Genomic DNA, 27,695 nt, shown 5'->3' with positions numbered 1-27,695 from the left:
AAGGGAGCGCAATTTAAAGTCAGGGCTTTTAATCTGAAAAGTGTCCTCGACCTCTTTGAGAATCCAATCAACATTATGGACCTCTCCCCAGAAAAAGAAAATGCAAACAATCTTTTTACATAAAATTTAGGGAATGTATACATCTGGAAACTTGGAAGAAATCTGCTCTTAAAAAAAAAAAAAACTTCAGTTTTAGGGAAAAAAATTTTTTTGTTAATCCTCATCCGAGGATGTTTTTTTCATTGATTTTTAGAGCGTGGAAAGGAGGGGCAGAGAGAGACACACACATATCCCAATTGGTTGCCTCCTGCACACGCCAGACCAAGGCCGGGGAATGAGCCTGCAACCCAGGTACACTTGACCAGAATCGAACCTGCAACCCTTCAGTCCATGGGCTGACGCTCAAACCACTGAGCTAACCCGACTAGAGCTAAGACAAAATTCTTAGCAAAGGCTGATTCTCTAAAATGCCAAATCAAGTTTAAAGGCCAATCAAGTTTATATCAAGCCAATTAATTAAGCTTGATGTCAAAGTACTGATAAAACTGATTTTAGTATATAGACTAAAACTATTTGTTTTATTTGCATTATGTTTGAATTATTATATATAAAAGTTGAATCAGTAGTTAGATTAAAGCTTTATTGGTTGCCATTTTAGCTGAAGTTGCCACTTAATAGTAATATATAACTTAAATCTGTTTATGAGATTTATTTCAAAATTTTATGTCGCTAAAAGACTGATAGTAAAATAAAACAATAACAACAAAACTCAGCCCAGTCACATTACCTGAAATGTTTAATAGTGTGACAGCACTATTAAAGCAGGTTGGAAACAGGCAGCAAGAATTTTTTTTTTTTTTTTTTTGAGCCATGAAAGTAAGCGATGACAATGGGACCGTCAGTAAAATTGTGTAACAGAGATTCCATGGAGAAACTTCTCTTTCCTTTGCTGCTACCTAAAGGAATATTTTAGAAAGACAACTAAACACACACATGCATACACACACACCTACAATGAGAGACCAGTGGGGAAAGGGATGGAATCAATGCCTATCATCTCTTGTTGAAGGGCAATTGTACAGCCCCCTGTTCCAACAAACACACTATCACGACACTAATGTAAACATCACAAAATCAGGAATCTTGCCTGTGTTGTTCCCTGACTCCCAGGAAGCATCTGGTATGTTGTGATGCTTCACTAATTAGCTCCTGAATGGGGAAAAAAAATCTACTCAGTAAAACTAGAGAGGGAAAAAAAATCTGCCAATCACTTACAATGCTACCCGGGGCAAATCCATTCCCTTTTCTGGGCCTCGTTTTCTTCTAGAAAACAAGGGAGTAAAACGGGGTCTTTTTAGGCATGTTCTAATGTTCCCAGCCTCTATGATTTTTGCTTGGTGGTTGGGTACTTTTTCTTACACTGCAAGGCTCTTACCATTGTAAGCAGGAAAGTTGACACGGGCCGGTGTAGACCCCACAGGTGCTGTGGGTATTCACGAAGCAGCAGGAAGAGAACACACAACGGAAATAGAAATGGGCTTGAGACAGGACATCGCAGACGGCAGTGGCAATCCCAACGGTCCCCAGCAAGGCCTTCAGTCTGGAGAGGAGAGGGAATATGCCATCTAGTGAAATGTAATCCAATTATCCTTTGTTTCCTTTATGAAGTCACAGTCAGCACCATCGATTTTCTGCTGGTTCCACGTGCCTGAAGCAGTCACACACTGATATCTCTTCCAGAGAGAATATTTGTCACCATAACCTTCGAAAGAAAACAGAACACCCAGTGTTAGTTAGAAATTTTAAAAGAAACTTTGTTTAAACCCACCTATTAAGTCTTTAAATAATTTGTGTTCTTACATGACCACATATTCATCAACCCAGATTTGGGTGGCGGTTTTTGTGGGGGGTGGAAATGTTTTCACTTTTGTGAAAAAGGATTATAAATTAGAGCTTATCTCTAAAATATTTGCCTGAATTTTTTCTCTCCTCGGGGAAATAGTTTGCAAACTTCAGTATACGTAAAAAGCACTTGGTGTGTTCATTAAGAATGCCGATTTGTAAGCCCGCTCCCACAGCCGGATGTAGACAAAGCCTAGGAATTTGCTATTTTAACTGTTACCATAGCAATTTCAATGCAGATGTGCCTAACTACCACATAGCATCTCCCTGCTAGATAGACCTATAAAATAAGTATTTGTTCCTATTTCCTTTTTTTCTCCAATCATTATGTGTGATATTATTGCACCCTCTAGTGGGCGATTTTACTCGTTGTTTTTGGAGGGTTTTGTTTGTTTTTCTAGATGATAAATACCTGCCTCAAAACTTTTAAGAAATTCCATCTCATAAATTCCTTGTAGGGAAACAATGGGAAGTCAAGGAAAGGTTTATAGGAAAATGGTTTCATATAATGTCAGATTCACACATACTTAGCTATTTATGTGGTACATAACTTACATATATTTTATAGAAGAGAAAATGTTAATCCTGATAAGGTCAACTGAATAATAGAGCTAATCTGTTTTTTACAAATATTTTAGTAACTTTGAATTTACTGGCCACAGTATTTTTAGAGAATTTATGTCTGTCAGCTTGATATTCTCACAGGACAGTCTCCAGCACATCAGAACAATCACTTAGATCTTCCTGGTTGCTCCCTCTGGGCACCTTTTAGTACCTGGTGGCCCTTCTGACACCTCTCCATGTTGGCTTCTAATACCCACAGCTCTTTTCAAGATCCCCAAAGCTTTGGGTGCCTGTTTCACACTTTGTGGCCACCATCTCTCTGAAAAACCCAGCTTATTGATGCTAATACCACAAGGGACACAAATTCAGTTACTCACAGGCGCCCAGCAGGTACTATGAATGAGTAAAGTGGGCAAAGAGAATTGTGGGACTAAGGCATACTGAATGTGTTCCATTTCAAGGAATTCAAAAATAGTTATAATTCTCTAAAGCCCCCCTCTGGGTCTAATAAAACATCTGTGAATCATGTGAGACTTTGTTTCATAAACCAGTTAGGAACTCCTGGTTTACCTGAGGGCTTGCTCTGTTCTAACTATTGATGGGTATTGCCTCGTATAATTTTATCCACAGCCCAGTACCAGGGATAGTGTCGTTATCCCAATTTTACCAGTGAGAAAACTAGAGCTTCAGGAGGTAGGTCACCTGCCCTAAGACAGTTGCCCAATCCCAGTGCCCCCAGCGCCTCTCTGAGCATGTGGCTTCTGGCCTGTCCCACCTGATTGTCCCTGGGCTGCTTTCCGCACCCACCACACCCACCATCCTGATCCCCTGCTTCTCTCCACATGTCCCCGCTCCCCCTGTTTTTTTTGCAACATCTTCTATGATCTTTCGGCCTCCGATTCTACTGTGTCTGCATTTGGATGACTTCTCATCTGGTAGTTGAAACCTCTGTCTGCAACAGCACTGAGCCACAGTTCTTAGTAACTGATAGCTCCCACGGTAAACAAGTGTTTCAATACAACATGTGTTTACTATTTCTTTAAATATGTGCACCTATTGCCTAACCCAGTGGTCGGCAAACTCATTAGTCAACAGAGCCAAACATCAATAGTACAACGATTGAAATTTCTTTTGAGAGCCAAATTTTTTAAACTTAAACTTCTTCTAACGCCACTTCTTCAAAACAGACTCGCCCAGGCCGTGGTATTTTGTGGAAGAGCCACACTCAAGGGGCCAAAGAGCCACATGTGGCTCGAGAGCCGCAGTTTGCCGACCACGGGCCTAACCAGTTTGGCTCAGTGGATAGAGCATCAGCCTGTGGACTGAAAGGTCCCAGGTTCAATTCCAATCAAGGGCAGGTACCTTGATTGTGGGCACATCCCCAGTAGGAGGTGTGCAAGAGGCAGCTGATTGATGTTTCTAACTCTCTGTCCCTCTCCCTTCCTCTCTGTAAAAAATCAATAAAATATATTTTTTAAAATAATAAAAATAAATAAGTGCACCTGTTTTTAAAGCTTTACAATGGCATTTCAATCATGCTTGGATTTTTGTTGTAAGTTGAATTTGCCATTTTAACACCTCTGCCTTTCTACTCAACCAGGCGTTCCCAAGTACTTTCATGAATACAGTAATGTGCGGTCTCGTGGTAAAGTACTATTATATCAGTTGGCCTCATTGGCAAACATTGAGTCTTCACCAAACCCAAATGAATTACCTTTGAGGAAAAAGCCATTTCATCTCCTTATCTATTCTCAGGAGCTGCTTGTGTTTTGCATTCACCAAGGCAGCTCGATAAAGGTGCCTGGGGCACATTTCTGGACCTTTGGACCAGGCTGCCTCTCATGTCCTGTGTTACTCAGAGGAGACATCGTTATAGTCCACACACTCACATGGATGCTTCCTTGGGTCTGGCATGTTGAGCCCTTTTTCAACCTTTCATGAAAACTGTCACTCAGAACAGCACCTTTGGGAAATCTTTATATAACATTTCGAATTAAATTTCCAGACAAAAAGAATGAAAATTTACTGGGCATAGATTATAACCTGTGATACATATTTTTTCAATCCTAACCCTCTTCCCCCACCCCCACCCCCCAAAAAAAGCTATAATTGTGCAGTCTCTTAAATGAATCTACCTAGTATATGCACAGTAACTCGGCCACTTACCTTCTTTGTACATTTAGTTAGCAAAAACAGACTATATTTCCCCTACAATGAGAGTCATTATTCACAGAAGTTTATTCGTACTTAGAAAATAGATGGGGGTTGGGGGGAAGGGGAGGCTTTGGCTGCCTTAGTTCTGCATGAACAAATCAGGACTCATCCTTTCTCCATCCAGTGATGTTATCAACATGAAGATAAAGACAATCAAGTCTAATTGGATGTGTGCTGCAGGTTCCTGGTTATGATAAGCATTTATTGAATTCTAAGTGCCTGATACTGTCCTATAATTACATGTATTAGCTCTCCTAAACTTGACCCTGTAAAATAGATGCTACAAATGTGGAGCATGAACAGTGAGGTCTGGACCATGTGCCTAGAGCACCCAAAATCACAGCACAGAGTGGCAGCGGCAGAGTTTGAACCCAGAGCTCTTGTTTTTAACAAGCACACCTTGGATTCCAGACAGAGCACACTGTGAAACTGCCCAGTTGATGCCTCAGTGGTGGATTCAGCCAGGCCTGGGGGGGGGGGGGGGCGGGGGAGGGCGGTGTGCATTGGGAACTAGCTCCCCAGAGGGTTCTGTTAGACAGCCAAGGCTGACAACTTCTTTTCATTCTAAAGGACTCTCAGAACTGAATAACCGTCATCATTATCGCCCTCCATGTTCAGGTCAGGCCCGTTACCCAGCGTCTCTGAGTGCCACAGGAGACAGACTGAGGGGTGGCAAAATGTAGCCATTGACTCCAGGTTCCCAACTATTCCTTCTCTTTGCAGGAAAACTTAGAAACCCTTTCTCAGTAAGACTGTCATGTACAGTGTTCTCTCTCATCCCAGCCTGGGTATCAATGGCTGCTTCCCAACCCCAGGTCAGCATGTGCTCAAACTGCACAGACGGTGGTTGTTAATCCTATAGGCACCGAGACTTCACAGATTCGTCTAGGCAGGCAGTCCAGCCCTCACTGCTCACTCTCCCTATTTGTTTGGACGCGGGTCCCAATGCTGGTGTAATGCAGACTGATTCCTCTGGCCTGCTCTCAGGAGAAGCAGAGCAGCTGCATTCAACCCGAAAGAGAACATCCCCTCTCACTGGGCCATGCAGGAAAGATGCTAAATCGTTATTATTGGTGGAAGAGAGAACTTCAGGGGAAAGGAATGTTTCCAGGGGGTAACCAGTAGACTCCCAGCGCGTTTATGTATATAACATTTGAGGTTTGGGCTCTTAGGAACAAAGCCTCACACCTGTCAGAATGGCTGTCATCGGTAAATCAACAAACAACAAGTGCTGGCGAGGATGTGGAGAAAAGGGAACCCTTGTGCACTGTTGTTGATGGGCATGCAGACTGGTGCGGCCACAGTGAAAAACAGTATGAGGTTCCTCAAACGATTAAAAATGGAATTGCCTTACGACTCCGCAATTCCACTTCTGGGAATTTATGGGAAGAAACCAGAAACGCTAATTTGAAAGAATATATGCACCCCTCTGTTCATTGCAGCATCATTTACAATAGCCAAGATTTGGAAGCAGCCCAAGTGTCCATCAGAGATGAGTGGGTAAAAGAGCTGTGGTACATATTTACACAATGGAATACTACTTAGCCATACAAAAGAAAAAAACTTTACCCTTTATGACAGCATGGGGGACCTGGAGAGCATTATCCTAAATGAAATAAGCCAGTTAGAGAAAGACAAGTACCTTATGATTTCATTCATGTGTGGAATGTAATGTAACAAACAAAGTAGAGAGAGAGTCATAGATAAAGAGCAGGCTGACAGCTGTCGAGGGGGAGGTTGGGGGTTGGGTTGAGGGTGTGGGGGAATTGAGCAAAAAAAAAAAAGAGAAAGAATTTATGGACTCAGACAACTGTGGTGATTGCGGGGCGGGCGGGGGAGGGGAGGTAGAAGAAGGCATAGTGGGGATAAATGGTGATGGGGGGAAAAAAGAAAAGAAAATGAAAACAAAGAGCTCCATGTACGTTGCTATTTGTAATTCTACTGAGAGACAAGTTTGCATCGCGTACAATTTCTGATTTTTGACCCCCAGTAAGCACTTAAGTAATCAGGGAACTGCCCACCATCTACCTCTCAGCCTGGCTTGCTTGTTTCCTATCATAAGATGGTAGCCACTGTTTAAAAGTCTGAAGAGGTCTATTTTCCCCCAGGGTTCTTTAATCCATTTCTAAGAGGGACATTATTTACTATAGGCATCTTTATAAATTTAGGATTCATTAGGTCTCAAGAATTACTACTTATAAATGTTTAAAGTCTGTTGTTCGGTTCTCTCTCAAAGTATTTGAAATTATAACCAGTAAAACTAGATTTTAATAGGCTCATATGTACATAAACACTAATTTGAAAAGTGGAATTAAAAAATGGAACAATTTGTTTTAGTGTTTAATGAGCTTACTCCAAACAAATTCACTGATTTTGTGTTTACTTAACCTGAACTATTACAGGTTGATTAAAGCCAGGTAATAAAACTGGTTTGTTGATTTTCCTTCCCTGGACTACTGATGATTTTATGCCCTACTTCTAATATAGACTCCATTGAAGTCACCATACAACTCTGCCAAGCGTCATTCATGGGACAGGTGATTCTCAAAATTTAGTTCGCATTAGAATCACCTGAGGGCTAATTAAAACACAGGCTGCGGCCCTAGCACCAAAAGGTTGCTGGCTTGATTCCTGGTCAGAGCACACATCTGGGTTCTGGGCTAGATCCCCAGCAGGGGGCGTGCAGGAGGCAGCCAATCCCCTGGTCACTGTCACATGGACGTTTCTCTCCCTCTCCCTTCCTCTCTCTCTGAAGACCAATAACATAAAATCCTATATAATAAAAGGCTAATATGCAAATTATCCCCTCGACCAGGAATTCCATCAGTTCAACCAGGGGTTCGACCAGTTCGACCAGGAGGTCAACCAGGGGGCGGGGCCAGCCGGCCAACTACCCATGGCACATCTTCCCAGCTGGCCCGGCCTAATTGGCTGCAATTGGGGTGGGCTGGCCTGACCTCACCTGTGCACAAATTTGTGCACCGGGCCTCTAGTGAATAAATAAAACACAAGCTGCAGAGCCCCACCACCAGAGTTTCTGATTCAGTAAGTCTGATGTGAGGCCCAAAATGATTGCATTTCTAATATTAAAAGACAAACTAAGGCATATTCAAATTTTAAGAGTTTACTTGAGTAAAAATCCATTGGAACCAGACAGGGCCAAACCAGAAGTAATCAGGAGTGCTCCAGCCCTAGGAGCCAGGAGAAAGACTCCTATAGAGAAAGTGCAGAAGCACAGCAAGGAAATTATTTGACTGGCTACAGTTTCAAGTCTGGTTGGCTCTTTGTAATTGGTTCTCCTTAGGTTTTTGATTTTTAACCTCCCGGCATTTATAGGCTTGGACTTTTTTATTATTATTATTGATTGGAGAGAGATAGAGAGACACATCGATTTGTTGTTCCACTTATCTACACATTTATTGTTTGATTCTTGTATGTGCCCTGACCAGGGATCAAACCCTCAACCTTGGTGAATCTGGGACGATGCTCTAACCCCGTGGTCGGCAAACTGCGGCTCGCGAGCCACATGCGGCTCTTTGGCCCCTTGAGTGTGGCTCTTCCACAAAATACCACGGCCTTGGCAAGTCTATTTTGAAGAAGTGGCGTTAGAAGAAGTTTAAGCTTAAAAAATTTGGCTCTCGAAAGAAATTTCAATCGTTGTACTGTTGATATTTGGCTCTGTTGACTAAAGAGTTTGCCGACCACTGCTCTAACCAACGAGCTATCCAGCCAGGGCACAGGCTTAGGTTTTTGTTTGCTTATGGAGGCCATAGGCCACCTCAGGATTAGCGCCACCTCAGCCCAATGGGCTCCTTATTTAATCAACGTGAACAAGAACCAAGTTAATGCTTGCTTCTGGGGAACACTCGCTACAAACCACTGCCCCAGGCCCATGGGGCCTCTGGGAACTTCACCAATTTTATAAGCCCCAGAATTTTTTTAGGATTTACTTGTCATCCTCTAACATAATATAACTTACTTAAGCATATAGATAATGAAATAAACCTTAGACTGGCTGATCTGTCTATTGTTGTCACTCCTATGCAGTTAAACTCTACCATAATGTGATAAGCGGGGGGGGGGGGGGGGTCAGAACATTTTAAGCAGTTAAAATGTGATTTTGCATTTATGCTGCACTGATGAAATGATCAGGAGCAGCTGGCTGGCTGGGAGCACCTGAGTCTGGTTGAAAATGGAAAGACAAAACAAAAAAGAACCCCAAAGATCACTTTTGCTCCTATTAGCAATAGTTGGGGCTTGGCGCCACCTTGTGGTAATTGTTTGCTCTAGCACTACATAGATTTGCTGGTAATGCTGGTTCTTTAGGTTAATGGAGCTGGTAAATGTACTGGAAGTGTCAGGGAAGAAAAGAAAGTGGATATAGTTAAGCAGTCCCTATCTCCTGTGTTTTGATATTGTGCAAATAAACTGCCTTTGTTCTTCATTGTACAAAGATTTAAAAAGTATTCTCATTAAGCAGTATTTTTTTAACTTATATTTCAGGACAGAATATGAATACAAGTAATTTAAATTAGAAAACCTGCACCATTTGATTTAGCTAGAGCAAATGGAAAATTTCACAGAAACAATATTTGCCACAATGTATACTCCAAAGTGGAAATCTTTTCAGAAAAATACAGTAGCATACATACTTCTTTTTTCCAATAACAGTTTATATTCAATACTAGAAGCCCAGTGCACAAAATTCATGCATGGGGTGGGGGGCTGTCCCTCAGCCTGGCCTACACACTCTCCAATCCAGGACCATGTGGGGGATGTCTGAATGCCGGCTTTCGGACATTCCCCTCGCAATCCAGGCCTGCTGCATTCTAACCACTCACCTGCCTACCTGCCTGATTGCCCCTAACCCCTCTGCCTGCCTGATCACCCCTAACCTGTCTGCCTGCCTACATGATTACCCCTAACTGCTTTCTGGGGGGCAGGGCCAGCCTTTCAAGGGGCTGTCTGCCTACCTGATCACCCCTAACCATGCTGCCTTCCTACCTGATCGCCTCTAACCACTTGCTTGGGGGTGGGGCTAGCCCAGCAAAGGGCTGTCTACCTACCTGATCACCCCTAACCCCTTGCCTGCCTACCTGATCACCCCTAACTGCTTGTTGGGGGGCAGAGCCAGCCCAGCAAAGGGCTGTCTACCTACCTGATCACCCCTAACCCCTTGCCTGCCTACCTGATCACCCCTAACTGCTTGTTGGGGGGCAGAGCCAGCCCTGCAAGGGAACTTCTGCCTACCTGATCACCCCTAACCTCTGGTCTGCCTACCTAGTCACCCCTACCCACTCTGCCTGCCTGCCTGATCGCTCCTAACCACTCTGCCTGCCTGCCTGCCTGATTACCCTAACTGCTTTCTGGGGGGGCGGAGCCAGCCCAGCAAGGGGCCGTCTGCCTACCTGATCACCCCTAACCACTTGCCTGCCTACCTGATCACCCTTAACTGTTGGTGTGCCTACCTGATCACTCTTAACCACTCTGCCTGCCTGCCTGATCACCCCTAACTGTTGGTGTGCCTACCTGATCACTCCTAACCACTCTGCCTGCCTGCCTGATCACCCCACTACTTGCTGGGGTGGGGAGGGGGGCCAGCCCTGGAGGGACCATCTGCCTACCTGTTCGCCCCTAACCTCTGGCCAGCCTACCTGATCACCCTGGTCATAGGGCATAAGCACACATCTATACTAATAAAAGACTAGGTGGTCCTCGCGCCCTTGCACACGACGTCATCACAAGATGGCTGCCACAAGATGGCCGCCACAAAGATGGCCGCACGCACAGCGGAGGTGGGGCCCAGTGGCCGCTCTGCGCAGTGAGGCCTGGGGGTCCTGTGGCTCTGCACGGCACGGAGGAGGCCGATCCCAGTGGAGGAGGCGGGTCATGGCAGGGGAGGGCAGTTGTGGATGATCAGGCCAGCAGGAGAGTAGTTAGGCATCAATCAGGCCAGCAGGGGAGCAGTTAGGGGGCGATCAGGCTGGCAGGCAGAAGCGGTTAGGGACAATTAGGGAGGCAGGCAGGCGAGCGGTTAGGAGTCAGTGGTCCTGTATTGTGAGAGGATGTCCGACTGCCAGTCAGACATCCCCCAAGGGGTTCCATATTGGAAAGGGTACAGGCCGGGCTGAGGGACACCCTCCTCCCCTGAACAAATTTCATTCACTGGGCCTCTAGTTATTTTATAAAACTGGGCAGGGAGCACAAATGCTTATGTGTATTTATCACTTTCCTATCACAAAATCTTTTGTGAACTCTTATTGAATGTCAGCATCCCAAATATTAAACTAAGTCCCTTTCGTGACATCTTTGTTAAAATAAGAATTCTGTCCTTGCCTTCTCCAGCCATTCCTCCCTGTGTAGGCTTGTAAAATTTGTTCACACTTTCTATACAAACCTGAAAATACAAGGATATGGATGAACATTTTATAAAATACAGTAAACCCTCAATTTTGCAGACCTCAATTTAACAGACTTTGGATTTAATAGACAAAATCTCCAGTCCATGTGTCATATGTGAAAATTAACACCCTGTTAATTTTAAAATGCTTTTAACCAAGATTTGCTTATAATTAAACTAGGGGCCCAGTGCACAAATTTGTACACCTTGAAAGGAACTGTGGCCAGGCCCCTCCTGCCACAGCGCTGGTCCCCTGTCTGCCAGCAGGCCCGCTCCCACCACCACAGCTCCCATACGCTGATGGCACCAGCCCCGCTCGCACTCGTGGAGTGATTAGGGCCAGTGCCAGCAGCAGGTGTGAGTGGGGGAGGTGGAGAAGCCCTCAGGGGCAATCAGGGCCAGCAGCTGCTGCTCGCACTCACTGATAGTGTTTAGCGATTGAGACTGGCACTGGGCACCAGCAGCGGGTGTGAGTGGCAGCTCCAGCGCCAGCAGTGGGTTTGAGTGAGGCCAGTGCTGGCAGCAGGTGAGAGTGCTGGGAGGGACTGTGGCGCATGGGAGCAATGAATTTTTAGTAACCACCAGAGGCTCACCTGCTCCACCATCCCACTGTGGCCTACACCTGCCATGTTCCACACTCTGCTGTGTGGTGCCAAGGCCGCCATGTTCCATGTGCACCCCTTTGTGGTCTGCACACGTCATAGTGAACGGTGGTTTGGTTGTTTTGCCGTTTGGTCTATTTGCATATTAGGGTTTTATATATATAGATTAACAGGTTATATATATTTTTGGTATTAATTCACTGTTATTTTTTTTAAAATTTAGCAAATGGGCCATATGTTGGAAAAAACACTTTAGTAATTTCACCGACATAAATAAATGTTACCTATCTGCAACTATAGTCTACATATTAAAATCCAAGAGTCACGGGTCGTAAACAATGTTTGGCGAATGATCAGCTGAATGATTAGCAGGTAATCACACCAAATGATTAGCTCGTGATCACACTGAATGTTTACCACGTGGTGACGCTGCATTGCACGTGGGATAATTGGTTCTGTAGTCTCCTGTTGTGGCTTTCTGCTGCGGTTTTTACGTGTGCCCACAATGTTCCCACATGCACTAAGCCATGCCCCAGCCATATACATTTGTTCACTCTCAGTAACTGGTGGGTACATGCATTTACTAGATCTATTCAGAATAAATTTAAAATGACTGTAATACATATAGAAAACTTTTCTGTGAAATTAAACTTACCCTGGGTACTTTATTTTAATTATACAAAAAGGTCTATATACATAAAAACAGGTAAACTAACTTGTCATTTTTTACATATGCATGTGGAAAACCTACTTTATTATATAACGGACTTTCAGCTTTAACCGACAGCCCCTTGCCCGAATTAGTCCATTATGTCTGAGATTTTACCATGCACTGATTTCTGGTGATGCCCTGTGCTGACCATAGAATGCAGTAACTTGATCGTGCAGAGGAGGGCGTGGTGGTATCACATTTCCCTGTGTGCTGTCAGTGAATTCCTGAACAGTCCCTGCAGGATTTATAAAGTGGGAAACTTAGATTATCCCTTCACACGTCACTTTTTAAAATACTCCTGAGGTTAGGAAGTGACAACTTCAGAATTTCTACTGTCTGGAACTAGAAGTCTTTACCTGACGTGGTCCATCCTTGCCAGCCCCTGATACTTTTCTATTTGAGGTTCATTAATTTGGAAGAATGTGTTCCAGTCACAGCATCAAAATTCTCCTCAAATTTAAGAAGACACAATTTTTATGGATTTTTTTTTCCTAAAGCCAGTTTTACCATTGAGGGTTGATTTGATATGCATATTTTGTTACTGAAGGTATTCTCATTCACTTGGAACACTTAGAATGAAAACTGCTTTTCTGTAGCAGCCTGCACTGTGTATTTGGTCCTATTGAATATTGAGCTGATGCAAGAAACAGTTATTAAATCACAAAATGCTATCACCAAATGATAATCAATTATATACTTAGACAGATTACTCAGATTAACATTACAACAGATCAATAACAAAACGAATTTTTAAAAATCAGGCTTATCTGTGAAAACTGAGATACCCATACTAAGATTTTTTCAATTCAGTATTGGTTAATTAAAAATAGATTCAATATTGAAGCATGTGGTTTTCCCCTAGCCCCGTTACTAAGATCTCTGCATTATTTACGTGGACTACTATGTAAAATGTAGTTTGATGAAAAGGAAAGTACAAGATGAAGTATGAATTAGTCATTGGCTTTAACAAACCCTTATAAAGAAATCTGTGCTGATTGGCCAGTGAGGGGCGAGGAACGATGGTGTTTGTAAATAAAACACTGTTTTCTCTAAAAAGCTTTCTGGAACCTCCTGATCAGACTTGAAGTATTGTGCTCTCCTCAAAAAGAAATGATAGGATCTTCATCGTCATCCTGGAAGGGAAGTTAGGAAGCATCCACCTCAGTCATTGATCAGCAATTGCTTTGACAGCAAGTAGCAGAGACCTGGGAAATATGGCTCAGTCAGATGGGGCTGTATTTTCCTCCCATGTGAGTGGCAACGGTGGAGGGGCTGTTGCTCATCGGGCTGAGGTCTCCCCAATGCGCAAGGCTGTTCCTCCAGGTTGCAAGATGACTGCTGGTACTCGTACTGGTAACGATGAATTGCAGGTAGCAGAGAAGAGGAAATGAAGGAGAGGAGGAAGGGGCAATTCCAGGTCTGGATGGCTAAAACTCCTTATGCCCGTAGACAGCCGCTCATATCTCACTGTTGGAAAACAGCCAATGTCCGCCTCTGCCAGGGAAGGTTGGAAAGCAGCTCTGCTCTGGACACAATGCTGGCCCTTGTAGAATTACTAGTCCTATATAATAAAATCCCAGCGACCGAAACAGTGGAACAAACCGGAACAACCAGAGACCAGGGTGATGAGGCAGGCAGGCGAGTGGTTAGGGGCAATCAGGCAGGCAGGTGAGCAGTTAGGGACCAGTGGTCCTGGATTGCGAGAGGGATGTCTGAAAGGTCCCAGATTGCGAGAGGGTGCAGGCCTGGCTGAGGGATCCCCCCTCAATCCCGTGCACAAATTTCATGCACCGAACCTCTAGTCTGTTAATAAAGGAAGAATGACATCCACCCCCCAAAGTGCTCTGTCATAACCTCGGACACAATTTGCATCCTACAATGAGGCAAGTGGGCCTAGAGAGGTTAAAGGACTTCACCCATGTCTCAGAACCAGGGCTTTATGGACCATAATGTGTGCCCTCTTGTTTTCTATTGGATTGTGCATGAAATTTTATGTGGGGGTGGTGGTCTTCGGAGTTCTAAAGATTTTGCTTTTACAAGAGCACTGTAAATAAAGAATACAAAGAATCATAGATTATTAAAAGCTTAGCACATGAAGTCACCTCTAATAAGATCATAGTGATTAGATTTTCCTACAGAAATAATGCAAAGAAAAATAAAATCACAGTTCCTCACGCAAAAATGAAGTGATAAACTCTAGCTGTCAAAGCATTGCAATTTCATTTGAGGGTCTATTTCTTCCAAGTTAATAATAATGGACTTGCCCTGGCTGGTGTGGCTCGGTTGGTTGGGCAGGGCCCTGTACACCTAAAGGTCGCTGGTTTGATTCCCGGTCAGGGCTCAATCCCTGGTAGTGGGTGTGCAGGAGGCAGCAGATTGATGTTCTGCTCTCACATGGATGTTTCTCTCGCTTCCTCTCTCTCTCTAAAAAAAAAAAAAAATCAATAAAAATATTTTGTAAGTCAATAATGGACACATTCCCGCATGTAACCCTTCATGTATGACTCTAACAATAGTGCCCGCCCTCCTCTCCCAGACGGAGGCAGCAGCCCTCAACTCCCTGCACAGGGGGTGACTGGGGGGCAGCCATTGTAATCGTGGTGACTACGGAAAATCAGACTGCTCGCAAAGGGGCCTCGGCTGGTTTTCTCACATTGCCCAGATAACAAAAGTAGTGTTTTCTGGAAGACTTGTGAACCCATGTTGACTTCCTCTCACAGATATCATACATTTTTTATACATTAAAAAATGCAACACTGTCTCAGGTTACGTATTCATCCAAGAAGAGATTATTTATTGCTACTAGTATTTGTAACCTAGTGCCACAAAGAAGTGAGATGCAGAACCCAGGAAGGAAATTTTTTCTAAAAGTATTACAAGTATCCCATTCATGTTACGGGGCAAGGAAACTATAGGCTAGCAAAACAGAAATGACTTGATTTAGTTCATTTGGACACTAGGAAAATATTTTCATTTTAATAATCATCCAAGTTATCTATAATGCCTCAGGTTATGATTTCATATCTTTCTAAACATGAAGACTAATTTGAACATGAGTGTCCTCTGGCAAGGCAAACATTTCATGTTTTCCCTCCAATCCTGATCTCTGTGTGGGGTGTAAATGGGGGCCAAAATGTCCTAGTTAGAAACTCAGTCTCCTGCCATTTGTTTCTGATTGCAGTGGGAGAAACTACAGATGACCACGAGTGAAAGGAGGAAAATATTCTGCTCTGTCACATTCCACGTCATCGCCATCACCTGTGTGGTGTGGTCCTTGTATGTCTTAATAGATCGGACAGCGGAGGAGATCAGGCAAGGCAATGACAATGGTAAGAGCACCCCTCTTTTTCTCTCTCTTGGATTCTATGACGATACCCAGAGCTGAGTAGGAAAACCATTTCCCCGGTTTAGATCTTCATGGGTGATACACTAGCAAAAACCAGTACTGGAAACTGAGTCTTCTCCAACTGTGCTCCGGCTCTAAAGCGTTAGATGTATGGGGTCCCAAGCTGAGAGGCGAGATAATGAAGTCCGTGTAAACCTTGGTGGGGAGAAATACTTGGATGCCATCCACCACTCCAGACTTCGCAGGAGCTGAATAAGGATCAGGTTCTTCCTCCTTTGCAAAGGCAAATAGTTGTAAAAATGGAAGGCCTTTTTATTTTATTTAGTTCACCCTAGTCACTGCTTCTTTTAGAACATGAATAAGATGATACTCTGGTAGAGAATGTTATAGCTTGTTAATTAATACTGTGTAATAGATCGGACAGCGGTAGGATTAGCACTGTGGTTTGAAATTTTAAACATACTAGCTTTGACGGTCAAGTCTGCAAAGAAGGGTGTTTAAAAGTCATTAAGGCATATTCTAACATTGAACGTGCATAGGTGATTTAAAATTGATTGTCTTCACTTCTGAGGGCACCAACTGTTTCTCACCGGGCTCTAAGCGTTACAAGAAACCTCAATCATAGCCGGTAAAATAGTGAGAAATAGTCCCCTAACCCCCTCTTCCTCGCGGGGGAAGGGGAAACACAAAATTAAACCCCTGGTGAATTTGAAAGGAGAAATTGTTCAGATGGTAACTGTATCTTTGCACGGTTATGAAATGTTTATTCATCTCCCTCAAAAAAGGAGGAACATGAAAGAAAGAAAAAGATGAGAGGAAACCAGTTTTAAAAGGGAAAGCTTTGTTACTTCTGTATTTCTTTGGTTTCATAAAAGCAGAAAGGAAAGATGTTGCATTCTCACACTTGCCCTCATGGTGGCAGCAGTGCGCACCAAAATGTGCTGTCCTGGCGGTCTAGAAGCAGAAGGGGACCTGGGCCAGTAAAAGGGATTGTGAGGCCTTGCCCAATGCCCTAGGATGTGGTTTATGTAGTTTAAGGGGGGGGGGGGGGGGGGGGGGGCGGTGAGAGGCAGAGGGGGGTGGTGAAGGAGTGACAGATCCCGCTGCTCTTTTCTGAAAGAGAATGAAAGTGTTGTGGTTAGAAACTCAGGTAGGGTGAGGTTTTGTTTGTTTTTTTTTTGCTCAATCTTAACCCATGTCTGCACAATTTATATCAAACTACATTGCTTAAAACTACATTATGCATTGTTCCTGAGGTGCTGGACTTAAGCATGTCTATTAGGTCCTTAATAAATAATTTCCTAGAGGGTAGAGCCTTAAAAAAAATAAAATCCATGTTCCCTATATTAACAGGTACTGGCCCAAGCCAAGTCACAGAAAATGCTCCAGAAACACTGCCTTGTATATGCATGAAGAGACAAAGGCATTCCACCACCCTCCCCACCTTCCTATCCCCGACATACGACCTCCTGACTCTAGGGTTTTCCTAGCAATCAAGGGCTGACATGATCACCAGAGACTTCATATCTGTAGATGTCTAACTTGGAGTTCGGTGTTTGAGAATCATGAACTTGCCCAGGGTGGCCTTGCCCTCTCCCAGGGGTCACCCCGATTTGGTCCAGGTACATGAGCCTGCAGGGCTCTTTCTGTCCTCCTTCAGCCACCTGTGAGGGGAAAATTAAGGACACCTTTAAAAAAAAAAAAAACTGCATTATTTCAAAGTCAACATATTTTCCACCCATCTTAGAAACCTTCAAAAATATTTGAAGAGGGATAAATTGTCCAGAACTGAGGTTATAAATCAGCAAAATCTTTTGAACGGTATTAATAATCCTGAAGTGGGGTGGGGGGGGGGTCCTTTTTGTTTTCTTCAATATATTTTTATTGATTTGAGAGAGGAAGGGAGAGGGAGAGATAGAAACACCAATGATAAGAGAGAATCATTGATCAGCTGCCTCTTGCATGCCCTCTAACCGGGGAATGAACCTGGGCAGATATCCGGGAATGGAGCTGTGACCTCCTGGCTCATAGCTCAACGCTCAACCACTGAGCCACACCAGCTGGGCAAAACCTTCTTGTTTTTAACTGGTTGTTCTTTGAGATTAAATATGCATGATGCCCCAAATAGCTCACCTCACTCTCTTTCTGTTACTTGTGAAGGGTAAAAAAATAAAAATACATGGTACTTGAAACTTTAATATCCTGAATTACCCATGTTGCCAACTCTAATGAGAGAACAGATGCTCTTTGTACCTTATCTTCACATATTTTAGAAGAATCCTCCAGTATACTCTTTATGTGTTGAAAACAAAACACAGACTAAGAAAAAAAGTTTTATACTACCTATTAAAAAGACTGTAGGTACAGATTTTATTGTTGCCCAGAATTTTTAAAATGTATACACAATAAAAGACGAGCATAACCAATTGATTTTTTTTCCCATGCCTGACTCACTCATGAGCCTCTATGTATCCCCAGGGCAGGGGCCATGATTCATTATTCAGAGAGAGCTTGTTATTATTAGTAGAGGCTCCAAAATTTTTGCTGGCTGCAGCTGAGTCCAGCAGATAAGAACTGTGGCTCTTAACATCTGTTTCGAGTATGTGTTAAAGATCACTTCCCTGCAATCCATAAAATATTTTTCAGCATTATTGTTTAAACTATTCCTTTTTAAATTAATTACAGCAAACGTGATAAGCACTGATTTGGGCTCGTTGTCAGAGGCCAGGGTTCTAGTTTCGCCTTGGTCTCTGGCTAGTTATGGGGAACAAAACCATTAGTCACTCTGAAGCTCAGTGTCCTCATTTGTAAAACTAACCCTAAGCTCCAAAGGTTCTTTTTATGATTAATTTTTCAAAGACACCATGAACCTGACCTTGCCTCAGATAAATGGAAACATTGTGTTTATACAATAAGGCACATATATCATGCCTGTTTACTCACTATGAGTATTACCCTTGAAACAAGTTAAGGAAAAGGTTATAAATATGTGAAACTTCTCCTTTCTTTCTTTTTACTTCTTTCTTTTTGAAAGTAATATACCAGCTGGAGAGAAGCAACCAGGAGAAAAGTGAAGAAGAAAACCACCTCCCAGTCTTATCAGTCATACACACCATTATACAAACACATTTTGTAACTATAACCTTAAGCACCCAGCTAAAAAGATCCCAAGTTAACAATGGGGTGCTTTTTCTAAATATGCATTGGTTCTGTGGCTGTTTAATGAGGCAGGTTCTCTTCTGCTGTTGGGGACTCAGAAAGGCTTTTCAGACACACCCCAGGTGCCTCCAGTCACATGACCTGCTACATAAGATAGGAGAATTGGAACTTAAAAGTTGGAAGAGACCTTAGAGGTCACTGTTCTAAAGATGAGGACATCAGTAATTTGCCTCATCTGCAGCTGTATCATAAACACCCACCTGGGAGCTTGTGGTTTACCCGATGGGACTTATAAAAGGAGTCCGAGAGGGGCCAGTGGGTACATCCCAGTTTTCAAGCCATTGACATTGTGGCCTACAGGTTTAGCTTAAGTGTTTCCTATATCAAACACAATACCCAGAGTTGTCACTTAAATATTTTAGGACCTTTAGCTAACCTTTAGTGAGATTTCCGAGCTTTCCTCCTGAAGGGAATTAGAATTGCAAGGGATGCCCAGGGGCACAGGGTGAGGAAGTGTAGTGCCGACAAATGCTAGGGGCTTGGCTGGCAGCCATCGGGACTTTCTCCTTCCCAGGATTCCTGGTTTTCGTTGCCTGGCATCCAGGTGGGACATCCAAAGATTGAAGCTCAATGCAGTAAAAATGTCTTAATACAGGCACAGTGAAAGTTTTGCTCTTAATCTACAACCCATTCAGCCAGCCAAAGATGGGTAGCATTTAAATCACTCAGCAACGAAAACAATTTACCTTCTTGTAGCAGTTTCTATGTGTTGAGAACTATTAATTCATTTAATCCACACTAAAACCCCATGAGGTCAAGACTAGTATTACCTCCATTTTTAAGGGATGCATTCTTTATCTTTTGCTTTATAATAAACATATCAATGATTTTTACATTGAAAACATGTTTAGATGACACTATTTTGGCCATATTGGGGTGGGGGAGAGGAAAGTGGTGGTTCTCAGTAACAAAATACAAAATTTTTATTAAATTTTGACTAAAGTGACTGCAATCCTAAATTTTATGCATGTCTGTATTTAGGAATTCTCTTTCTCTGGTGAGATGTGGTATCCTCTTTTCTCTCTCTCTCTCTCTCTCTCTCTCTCTCTCTCTCTCTCTCTCTCTCTCTCTCTTTCTCTCTCTCTCTCTCTCCTCCTCCTCCTCCCTCTCTTTAAAGGGAATGAGGGTAGGGAAGCAGGCTTGTATATACAATCTCACACATCTACCTATTACTTTACCTTGTTAAAAGGATTTTAAATTCTGATTCTTTCACTCAGTATGTTCACTGTCCTCTTTAAAGATTTAGCTACAAGGAATAAATGTCAAAGTACATATCAAAAGTCTAATGCAGTATCTGATCACTTGATAATAGGTGGAAAAATATGAGAGATCATTACAGAGGTAGGAAAGATAATTTCTTCACATACAATTTTAACATCTTTAGAATATTTGAAAGCAATTAAGCAATTCAGGTTATAATTCTTATCCACAAAATTTAACATTTATATAGCAATCTATTCCTTACCCCCAATTATTTTAAAATATGTTTTTATTCATTGCAGAGAGAGCAAGGGAGAGGGATAGAAACATCAATGATGAGAGAATCATTGCTTGGCTGTCTCCTGCACGCCCCTTACTAGGGTTGGAGTCAGCAACCTGGGCATGTGCCCTGATGGGGGATCCAACTACGACTTCCTGGTTTGTGGGTCCACACTCAACCACTGAGCCACAGCAGACAGGCATGGTCTTTTGAAGGGGTCGTGGAGAAAAGATTACCAAATCCATTGATAACATTCTCTCTCTTTTTGCTTCAAGGTGTCCTAGAATGGCCATTCTGGACAAAACTGGTTGTGGTGGCCATCGGCTTCACAGGTGGTCTAGTCTTCATGTATGTACAGTGTAAAGCCTACGTCCAGTTGTGGCGCAGGTTGAAGGCCTACAACCGTGTAATCTTTGTGCAGAACTGTCCAGACACTGCCAAAAAGCAGGAGAAGAGCTTCTCGTGTAACGTAAACACGGACACCAAGGATACGGTCGTGGTGCCCGTGTCACAAACGGGTCCAAATCCCCTGCCCTCCGCAGAAGACGGCCCTCCGGATGTGATGCCGGTGTGATTGATGCAACAGGTGGGAGTTCCTTCAAAGATCTTTCTAACCCTCGGCCACAACAAATGACAGAGATGGTCCTGAATTACTCACTTTCTGTATCTTCTCCTCTTTCTCTCACTGACTCATTTCCCTTATTTGGCTTAGAAAGGAAAGGAGGAGAAGACACCAAATGACCAAGACCCCATGAAACAAGAGTCTGAAGTGATACAGAAACGTGACAAGTTTGCTGAAGAGTAGTAGCCTCTGAAAGGATTAAAAGTCGCCGGAGCAAGGAATACTTTCAGGCAACATTCATCATCAGACCAAATGGGCACATAAGTCTTCACAGGAGCAGGGGAGAGTTTAAGAATAAAGACTTGAATTGCAATGTGTATTTCTTCTAAGGTCTCATAATGTTAACTATCTCATCTGGAAATAGCAAGCATAGTTGGTTTTAAGCTTGAAATTGTCCACAATGTCCCTCAGGCACATCAGAAGCACACTCGGAGGATGCGTCTTTGATATTCACACTTTGACAGAGAACAGAATTTGATGGCATTAGTGCAGTCCAGTTGTTTTGACAGATGCATGATTTTAAAAGACACAGTATACATTTGAAGTTATTAATACTTGGAATTCTATTTAAATGGTGAACAAAAGATTTTTCAGAGATTTTTGGGGGGGTATTATTTGGCTGTTAAATATCCACAGAAGTTGAAATCAAGTCTCAGGTTCCATATTTTATCTGGACCCTCTAAAACAGTGTAGTCTAGCAGAAGTGTAATGTGAGCTACAAGTGCAGGCTACCTATGTAAATTCAAATTTTTTTAGCAGCCCCATTGGAAGCTTTTAAAAGAAATAGATGGAATTAATTTTGAGAATGTCTTTTATTTGACCCTATATATTCAAGTTATTTCAACATGTCATCAATATTAAAAATTATTGACTCTGGCTGGGTAGCTCAGCTGGTTAGAGGATGGTCACGCAGGTTTGATCCCTGGTCAGGGCACATACAAGAATCAACCAATGAATGCATAAATAATTGGAACAACAAATCGATGTTTCTCTCTCTAAACTCAATAAAAAATTATTGAGGTAGTTTAGTTCTCTTTTTGTGAACCAAGTCTTTGAAATTCAGTATGTATTTTATCCTTACAGCATATCTCAATTTGAATTAACCATATTGGCTTAGCACAGCCCTACACTTGGAGACTGAGCCTCTGATTCATTCAACAGTTGAATACTTCACAACAGCAGCTTAATTCACTCTTTCACTCAAAGTCTCACAAATGTTATAATTTTACAAAGAACTAAATCAAATTAAATAGGCTGGTTGAAAAGTTAGATGAAGTCACTAAAGGATGAAAAAAAGAAAGTATAGAAAGATACAGCAATCTGCCTGGGGCAAGGTTCTGAAAGTAACTTATTTGCTATGATGAAGCACTTCTGAAGGGGAAAATAACAATTAAATATTTTGTTATTAAGTCAAATGTATAAGGCTTTTTTAAAAAAAAATCCATACAATGTGTCAACTTGACAGATGAATAGTTAAGCATTTAGACTCTATTTTTAAAAGCTGACAGTATTTCCCTTGCTCAGCTGGAAAGCAAAAACATTCGACGGATTCTGTGATAAGTAATAAATTGAGTTGTTTAGGTTTGACAGTTCAGTTGATTATTGTGTTCTTTGCATATTCATGTAAAACTGAAGTGTGAATGATGTTGCAGTGAGCTAGACTAATGATTATAGATATAGTGGCCTGTCAAACAAAGATGTCTTACATTTTAAAGAGGTGATTTATTTTTGTTAGCTGTCATATTTATTATTGTGAAAAGACAACCGTGATGGCCATAAGAACCAAAGCATGGGTATTGCATTGCACAAATCCGGGTATCACATTGACGCACTTTGTAATTATCCTTGTGCTTGTTCTTCACTGATTATCATAGGAAAAAGGGGAAAGAAATAACCTTTTAATGAGAAAGATGATATGACTATTAGTAGTGGCTGACACTGAGTCCAACAGTCCTGATTCCTAGAAATAAAGGGAAACAATGTCTACCCTGTGTGTGTGTGTATCCATGTATATACATGAGAAAAATATTCTCATTCAGGCAGGAAACAAAAGGTTTAAAACTCATCTTTCTTAAGACATATTGTAAGGATGTGGAATAAAGGCAAAGAGAAAACAAAGTTGAGGTAATTAACCTGGACCAAAATTTCTGTACGAATAAGAACATAAGCGGTGTTAATAAAAAATAAGAACCTTAAACAAACTAAACTCCATGCCCCCCTCCACCCAAGGGATTAACCTTGATTCAACTGAATGTTAATTTTCCTAAGCTTTTTACTAATCCATGTTTCCTATGGTTTAGAGATGGCAACATGCTGTTTACCAATATTCGTGGGTGGAAAAATCTAGCCACCAGCAAACAAAGAAATGATTTCTCTTTTGTTTGCTCTGGAAAGAAAAGGATTGTTAGCACCACAAATACTGTGTATATACTGTGCAGACCTAGGCAAGATAGATCAGTGCATAGCTCATTTCACAGTGGCAGATGACTGGCTAAAATAAGGCCTCGTGTATTAAGGGCTTCCCTCAACACTAAGAACACATTTCTGGGATGAAAAGTGAAGGTGAGCATTACTGTATGAATGACAAAAGATGATAGGGTATTATTTTAAAACCATACCTAAATTCTCAACATGAAATTGTACAGGCTTTGACTTTTTTTGCAATGAGAAAATAATAGAGCTCCCTAGCAGGTTAAGTCAGTATTTTATTCTGCTATTCTTCTGACCGTTTTGAACCCTGAACTCCTGAATTTAAATCTATTAAAATTTTTTCTGCAATGGATGTTTATGGTTCCATCTACTAGTAATAGCTCTGTGCACTTGAAACCTAATGTGGATTATTTTCCTCTAGTTCTGTGTGGCAATGGTGCATCTGCCCTTTCGAAGGAGTTGGCTTTGTAATGGCCTGTGTGGACTGGACATACCCTTCAAAGAGAAGAGCTGCTCTCTAGGAGACGCTTCTTCCGAAGCACGTGTCCCTGCTCATGGAAGAAACAAAATGGGATTGAAACAAAGGACTGACACTGAAGAATGAGCTGACAGTTCTATTCAAAACTGGATTTTTATAATCATGAACCTGTGGTATTACCCATCCCATACATCACATAGATTTATGCTGTTAATTTTTTTTTTAAATAACTGCCACTTTTATTGTATAGGATCAAAGATTAAATTATAAAGGATTGAGATTCGGGTATCTTTTTAAAAGTAAAGTGCAAAGGGCCACGAAGCTTAAGTACAAACACAAACCAAAATAGAAAAGAAAAAACAAACAAAACAGAAATGATCCCATCAACCTGAGATAGCAATGGAGAATGAAAGAAGATGAGTATATATACTGAATGCCCCAGGATTAAATCTTCACTCTCAGCTGCTGGTACCTGTGATTCTAGTCCCAGAGAGATGGCCCCATAGTTACATTTATCTTGTGCAAAAGGTCCTTGGGTTCTCCTCAAACAGTGAGGCTTTGGTTCGGAGATGAGCTAATCAGAGCAATGACATTATCATCATTGTCACTGGGGTGAGATGGGGAAGATTGTCCCATCTGCCTGGCACAGTTTACCTAGCCTTGCCTTGCCAATGAATATTTTGGAACAAAGTGGAGCTATTAAAACTCATTATTATCATTATTGTAGTTGTTATGTAATAATGGTGTAGGACTCATACTTTAAGAAAGATGAAAACCTTTTTTCTTTCCTTAAATCAGCCCAAAGGTGCTATTTTACATATCAATACAGTTGAAAGGACATCCTGTTATTTTGGGCTGTTTCCTCGCATCTGATGAAAGCCCGCTTTGAGATTGGATTTTGCATTTAAACAAACAAGAAACAATTATTTTGACTGTGTGCAATTTTTGAGGTTGAGCATTTGTACTTTTTTGGTTTTACCTAATTCTCTTGCATTAACACTTTACTGTTTTGTGAATAATGTGTATTAAGACTTATTAAGGAAAAGATAATTATCTGTGAAAGATTTGTATATTAAACAAGTGACTCGTACCTTTTTTTGTGGTTTCCATAGTTTTTTTATTAACTTACCAGAATTTCTGCTGATTTATATCTGCAACATTCAAATGAGGGAGTTATTCAGATTTTTCAATAGTCTGGGTTTTTAATCAGAGTGTGAACATATTTTAAGACCAACATAGACAGACTAACCCATGACACTGTAGAGACTGATAAACATGCACTAACGAGGGAAAACAACAGAAATAATTATACAAACTTTCAAACCCTGCTTTAAAAATGACAACACAGGCAGAGAAAACAGCAAGTGCCAAAGTCCTGACTGGGCCCAAACCGGTTTGGCTCAGTGGATAGAGCGTCGGCCTGCGGACTGAAAGGTCCCAGGTTCGATTCCGGTCAAGGGCATGTACCTTGGTTGCGGGCACATCCCCAGTAGGGGGTGTGCAGGAGGCAGCTGGTGGATGTTTCTCTCTCATCGATGTTTCTAGCTTTCTATTCCTCTCCCTTCCTCTCTGTAAAAAATCAATAAAATATATTTTAAAAAAAAGTCCTGACTGGGAAATGTCAAGCAAGGTTCAGCCGGTAAAGAAACCACAAGCCCTTGTTAGGGTCAGACAGTTCATTACTTAGAGATAGCAAAAGAAACCCGAACTATGGAGCCAGCTGTCTATGAGCCTTGCCCCAAGGAAAGACACAAAAAGGGCCAGATGACAGGATAATGAAATGTATGGGTTGGGGCCCACTGTTCCTGAGATGCTGATTCCACATGCAGCTGAGAGATTTTATAGCCTGCAGCTACACCCCAAGAGATGACAGGTGGAAACACTGCTACCTCATCACAACCCAGGAGGCAATGACAAACTGGGCCACAGGTCATCCCTGTAAGATAAGGAGGCCAAAGTGGAGTGGCCGATGGCAGTTTCTCACGAGCATCCCATATCGTGTTCCAGGAGGATCACCGGGCATTCTTCTAAAGCTCGGGTTGGCTGTGATCAAACCTGGCCCAAGTGGCCACACTCGTGGTCATCAGGCTGCCAGCACAGAGCTGTCCCACTGTAGGAAGCAGCTTGGGCATTTTAGGAATGGGCAGAAGGCCAGCGTGTCTGAAGGGCTAGTGGAAACAAGCTGAGGTTGGAGAGGCAGTCAGGAAACATTGCAGGCTGCGCTCCGAACCTGAATTTCATTCAAAATGTGATGGATGTCATTGTAGGCTTGTCAATTGTAACCAGTGTACCATTCTGGTGGGGGATGTAGATAATGGGGGAGGTTACGTGTGTGTGAGGGCAGGGGCTATATGGAAGATCTCTTACTTTTCTCTCCATTTTGATGTAAACCTGAAATTGCTCTATAAAAGTAAAATCTTTTTAAAAAGTGATTAGAAACAAAATCATATATTAAAGAAACAGACACATCATTAACAATGTGATGGAATGATACTGCAACAACACTGAACAAAGGAGCAGCTTATCTTAGTGTACATTTTTAAAATGCGCAGCTCTGGAAAATGGGTTAAGTGGAGCAAGAATGGTGGCATGAAGGCGCCAGGAAGCCAAAGGCATGGTGGCTCAGGGGAGGGTGACCAGTGGAGATGGCCTGACATGGGCTGATTTGACATTCTTTTTGGAAATAAGGAACCAGAAATACCCTCTAATTACATTAGGCTGGAGGGAGGGCAGGAAAGAAAGAGAAGAATCAATGATGATTTATATGCTTTTTTTTTTTTTTTTTGGCTTGAGAAATTAGGTGAAAAACTTGGGGAGAATCAAGCTTCCTGAGACGGCAATAGGGAGTGGGATCCAGAACAGGGGTGGGAGTTGGCCTTTGAAAGGAGAAAAGCTACTACACCCATTAAATCTAAAGAAAGTAAGTTTCTGTTTTCTCAATTATGTATAAAAAGTTAACAGCTGAACACTGGGGAAGGTAGTATTAAAGTCAAACTAGAAAGCATGAAAAAGCAGTAAAAAAAAAATATCTCATAGTTGAAAAATGAGCTTCTTAGGGGAAACCCAGTAGAATTGCTAAACTGTGTTGAGAATCCACTTGAGATTTGGAAACATGAATGGGAAAATGGTCTGACAGTCTCCAGCAAGGCTGAGCTGCTTGGGAGCAGGTAGAAGGGGACAGTTACATGCGCCTTACTTGGTTTGGGTGTTGAAAGAGGAACACTGTGCAGTCGGGCAGGAATTGAGAGCACATGCAAGGAAGCCACTAGGAACTTCAGCAATGGAGAGGGATAGGAGGCAGAGAATGGAGAATGAAATGCTCAAAGTCAAGTTTATAGAAACTTCAGGTGCTAAGGATCTGGGTGGGCGTGACCACCTAAAGGCCTCTGGTGGGAGAGAGAAAAAGACTGAGAAACTTCAAGAACACAGTGTTAGATCTGCTATTCACAAGGCTACTGGGATCACTAACATTATTGAAATAGGAGAGAAAAAACTGAGCCAAGAGTTAAAATCTTCAAGGAATGAGCAAAAGGTTCTTCTGGGAGGTAAGAAAATAAGGAAAGGGGAAAAAATAGCAGAACTGCAAGGAACTAAGGGAGACATTATTGAAAGTGGCAGTAGGGCAAAGAGGACACCTATCCAACCTCTGCCCCTGAAGTATAAGGGACAGGAGTAGAAAAAGCTTGTATTTGAGGCTAGAAAACTAGAAAAACACCTAAGTTTGTA

At 42.2% G+C, this 27,695-nt stretch overlaps 1 protein-coding gene across 1 annotated transcript in view; it reads left to right on the top strand.

The window, feature by feature from the left end:
• Window positions 1–24,917, top strand: part of MARCHF1 (membrane associated ring-CH-type finger 1) — a gene marked incomplete at its 5' end in the record, with an annotated part of 368,775 nt that extends 343,858 nt beyond the window's left edge. Inside the window, 2 exon segments of the mRNA XM_079772716.1 lie at window positions 15,576–15,723; window positions 20,715–24,917. Coding sequence (XP_079628842.1) covers window positions 15,576–15,723; window positions 20,715–21,013 — 447 coding nt within the window. The 3' untranslated portion in view covers window positions 21,014–24,917.
• Between the last annotated feature and the right edge of the window lie 2,778 nt (window positions 24,918–27,695).

Source organism: Cnephaeus nilssonii (assembly GCF_951640355.1).
Source record: "Cnephaeus nilssonii genome assembly, chromosome: 5".
Lineage (NCBI taxonomy): Eukaryota > Metazoa > Chordata > Mammalia > Chiroptera > Vespertilionidae > Cnephaeus > Cnephaeus nilssonii.
This window is presented reverse-complemented; position numbering and strand designations above follow the sequence as displayed.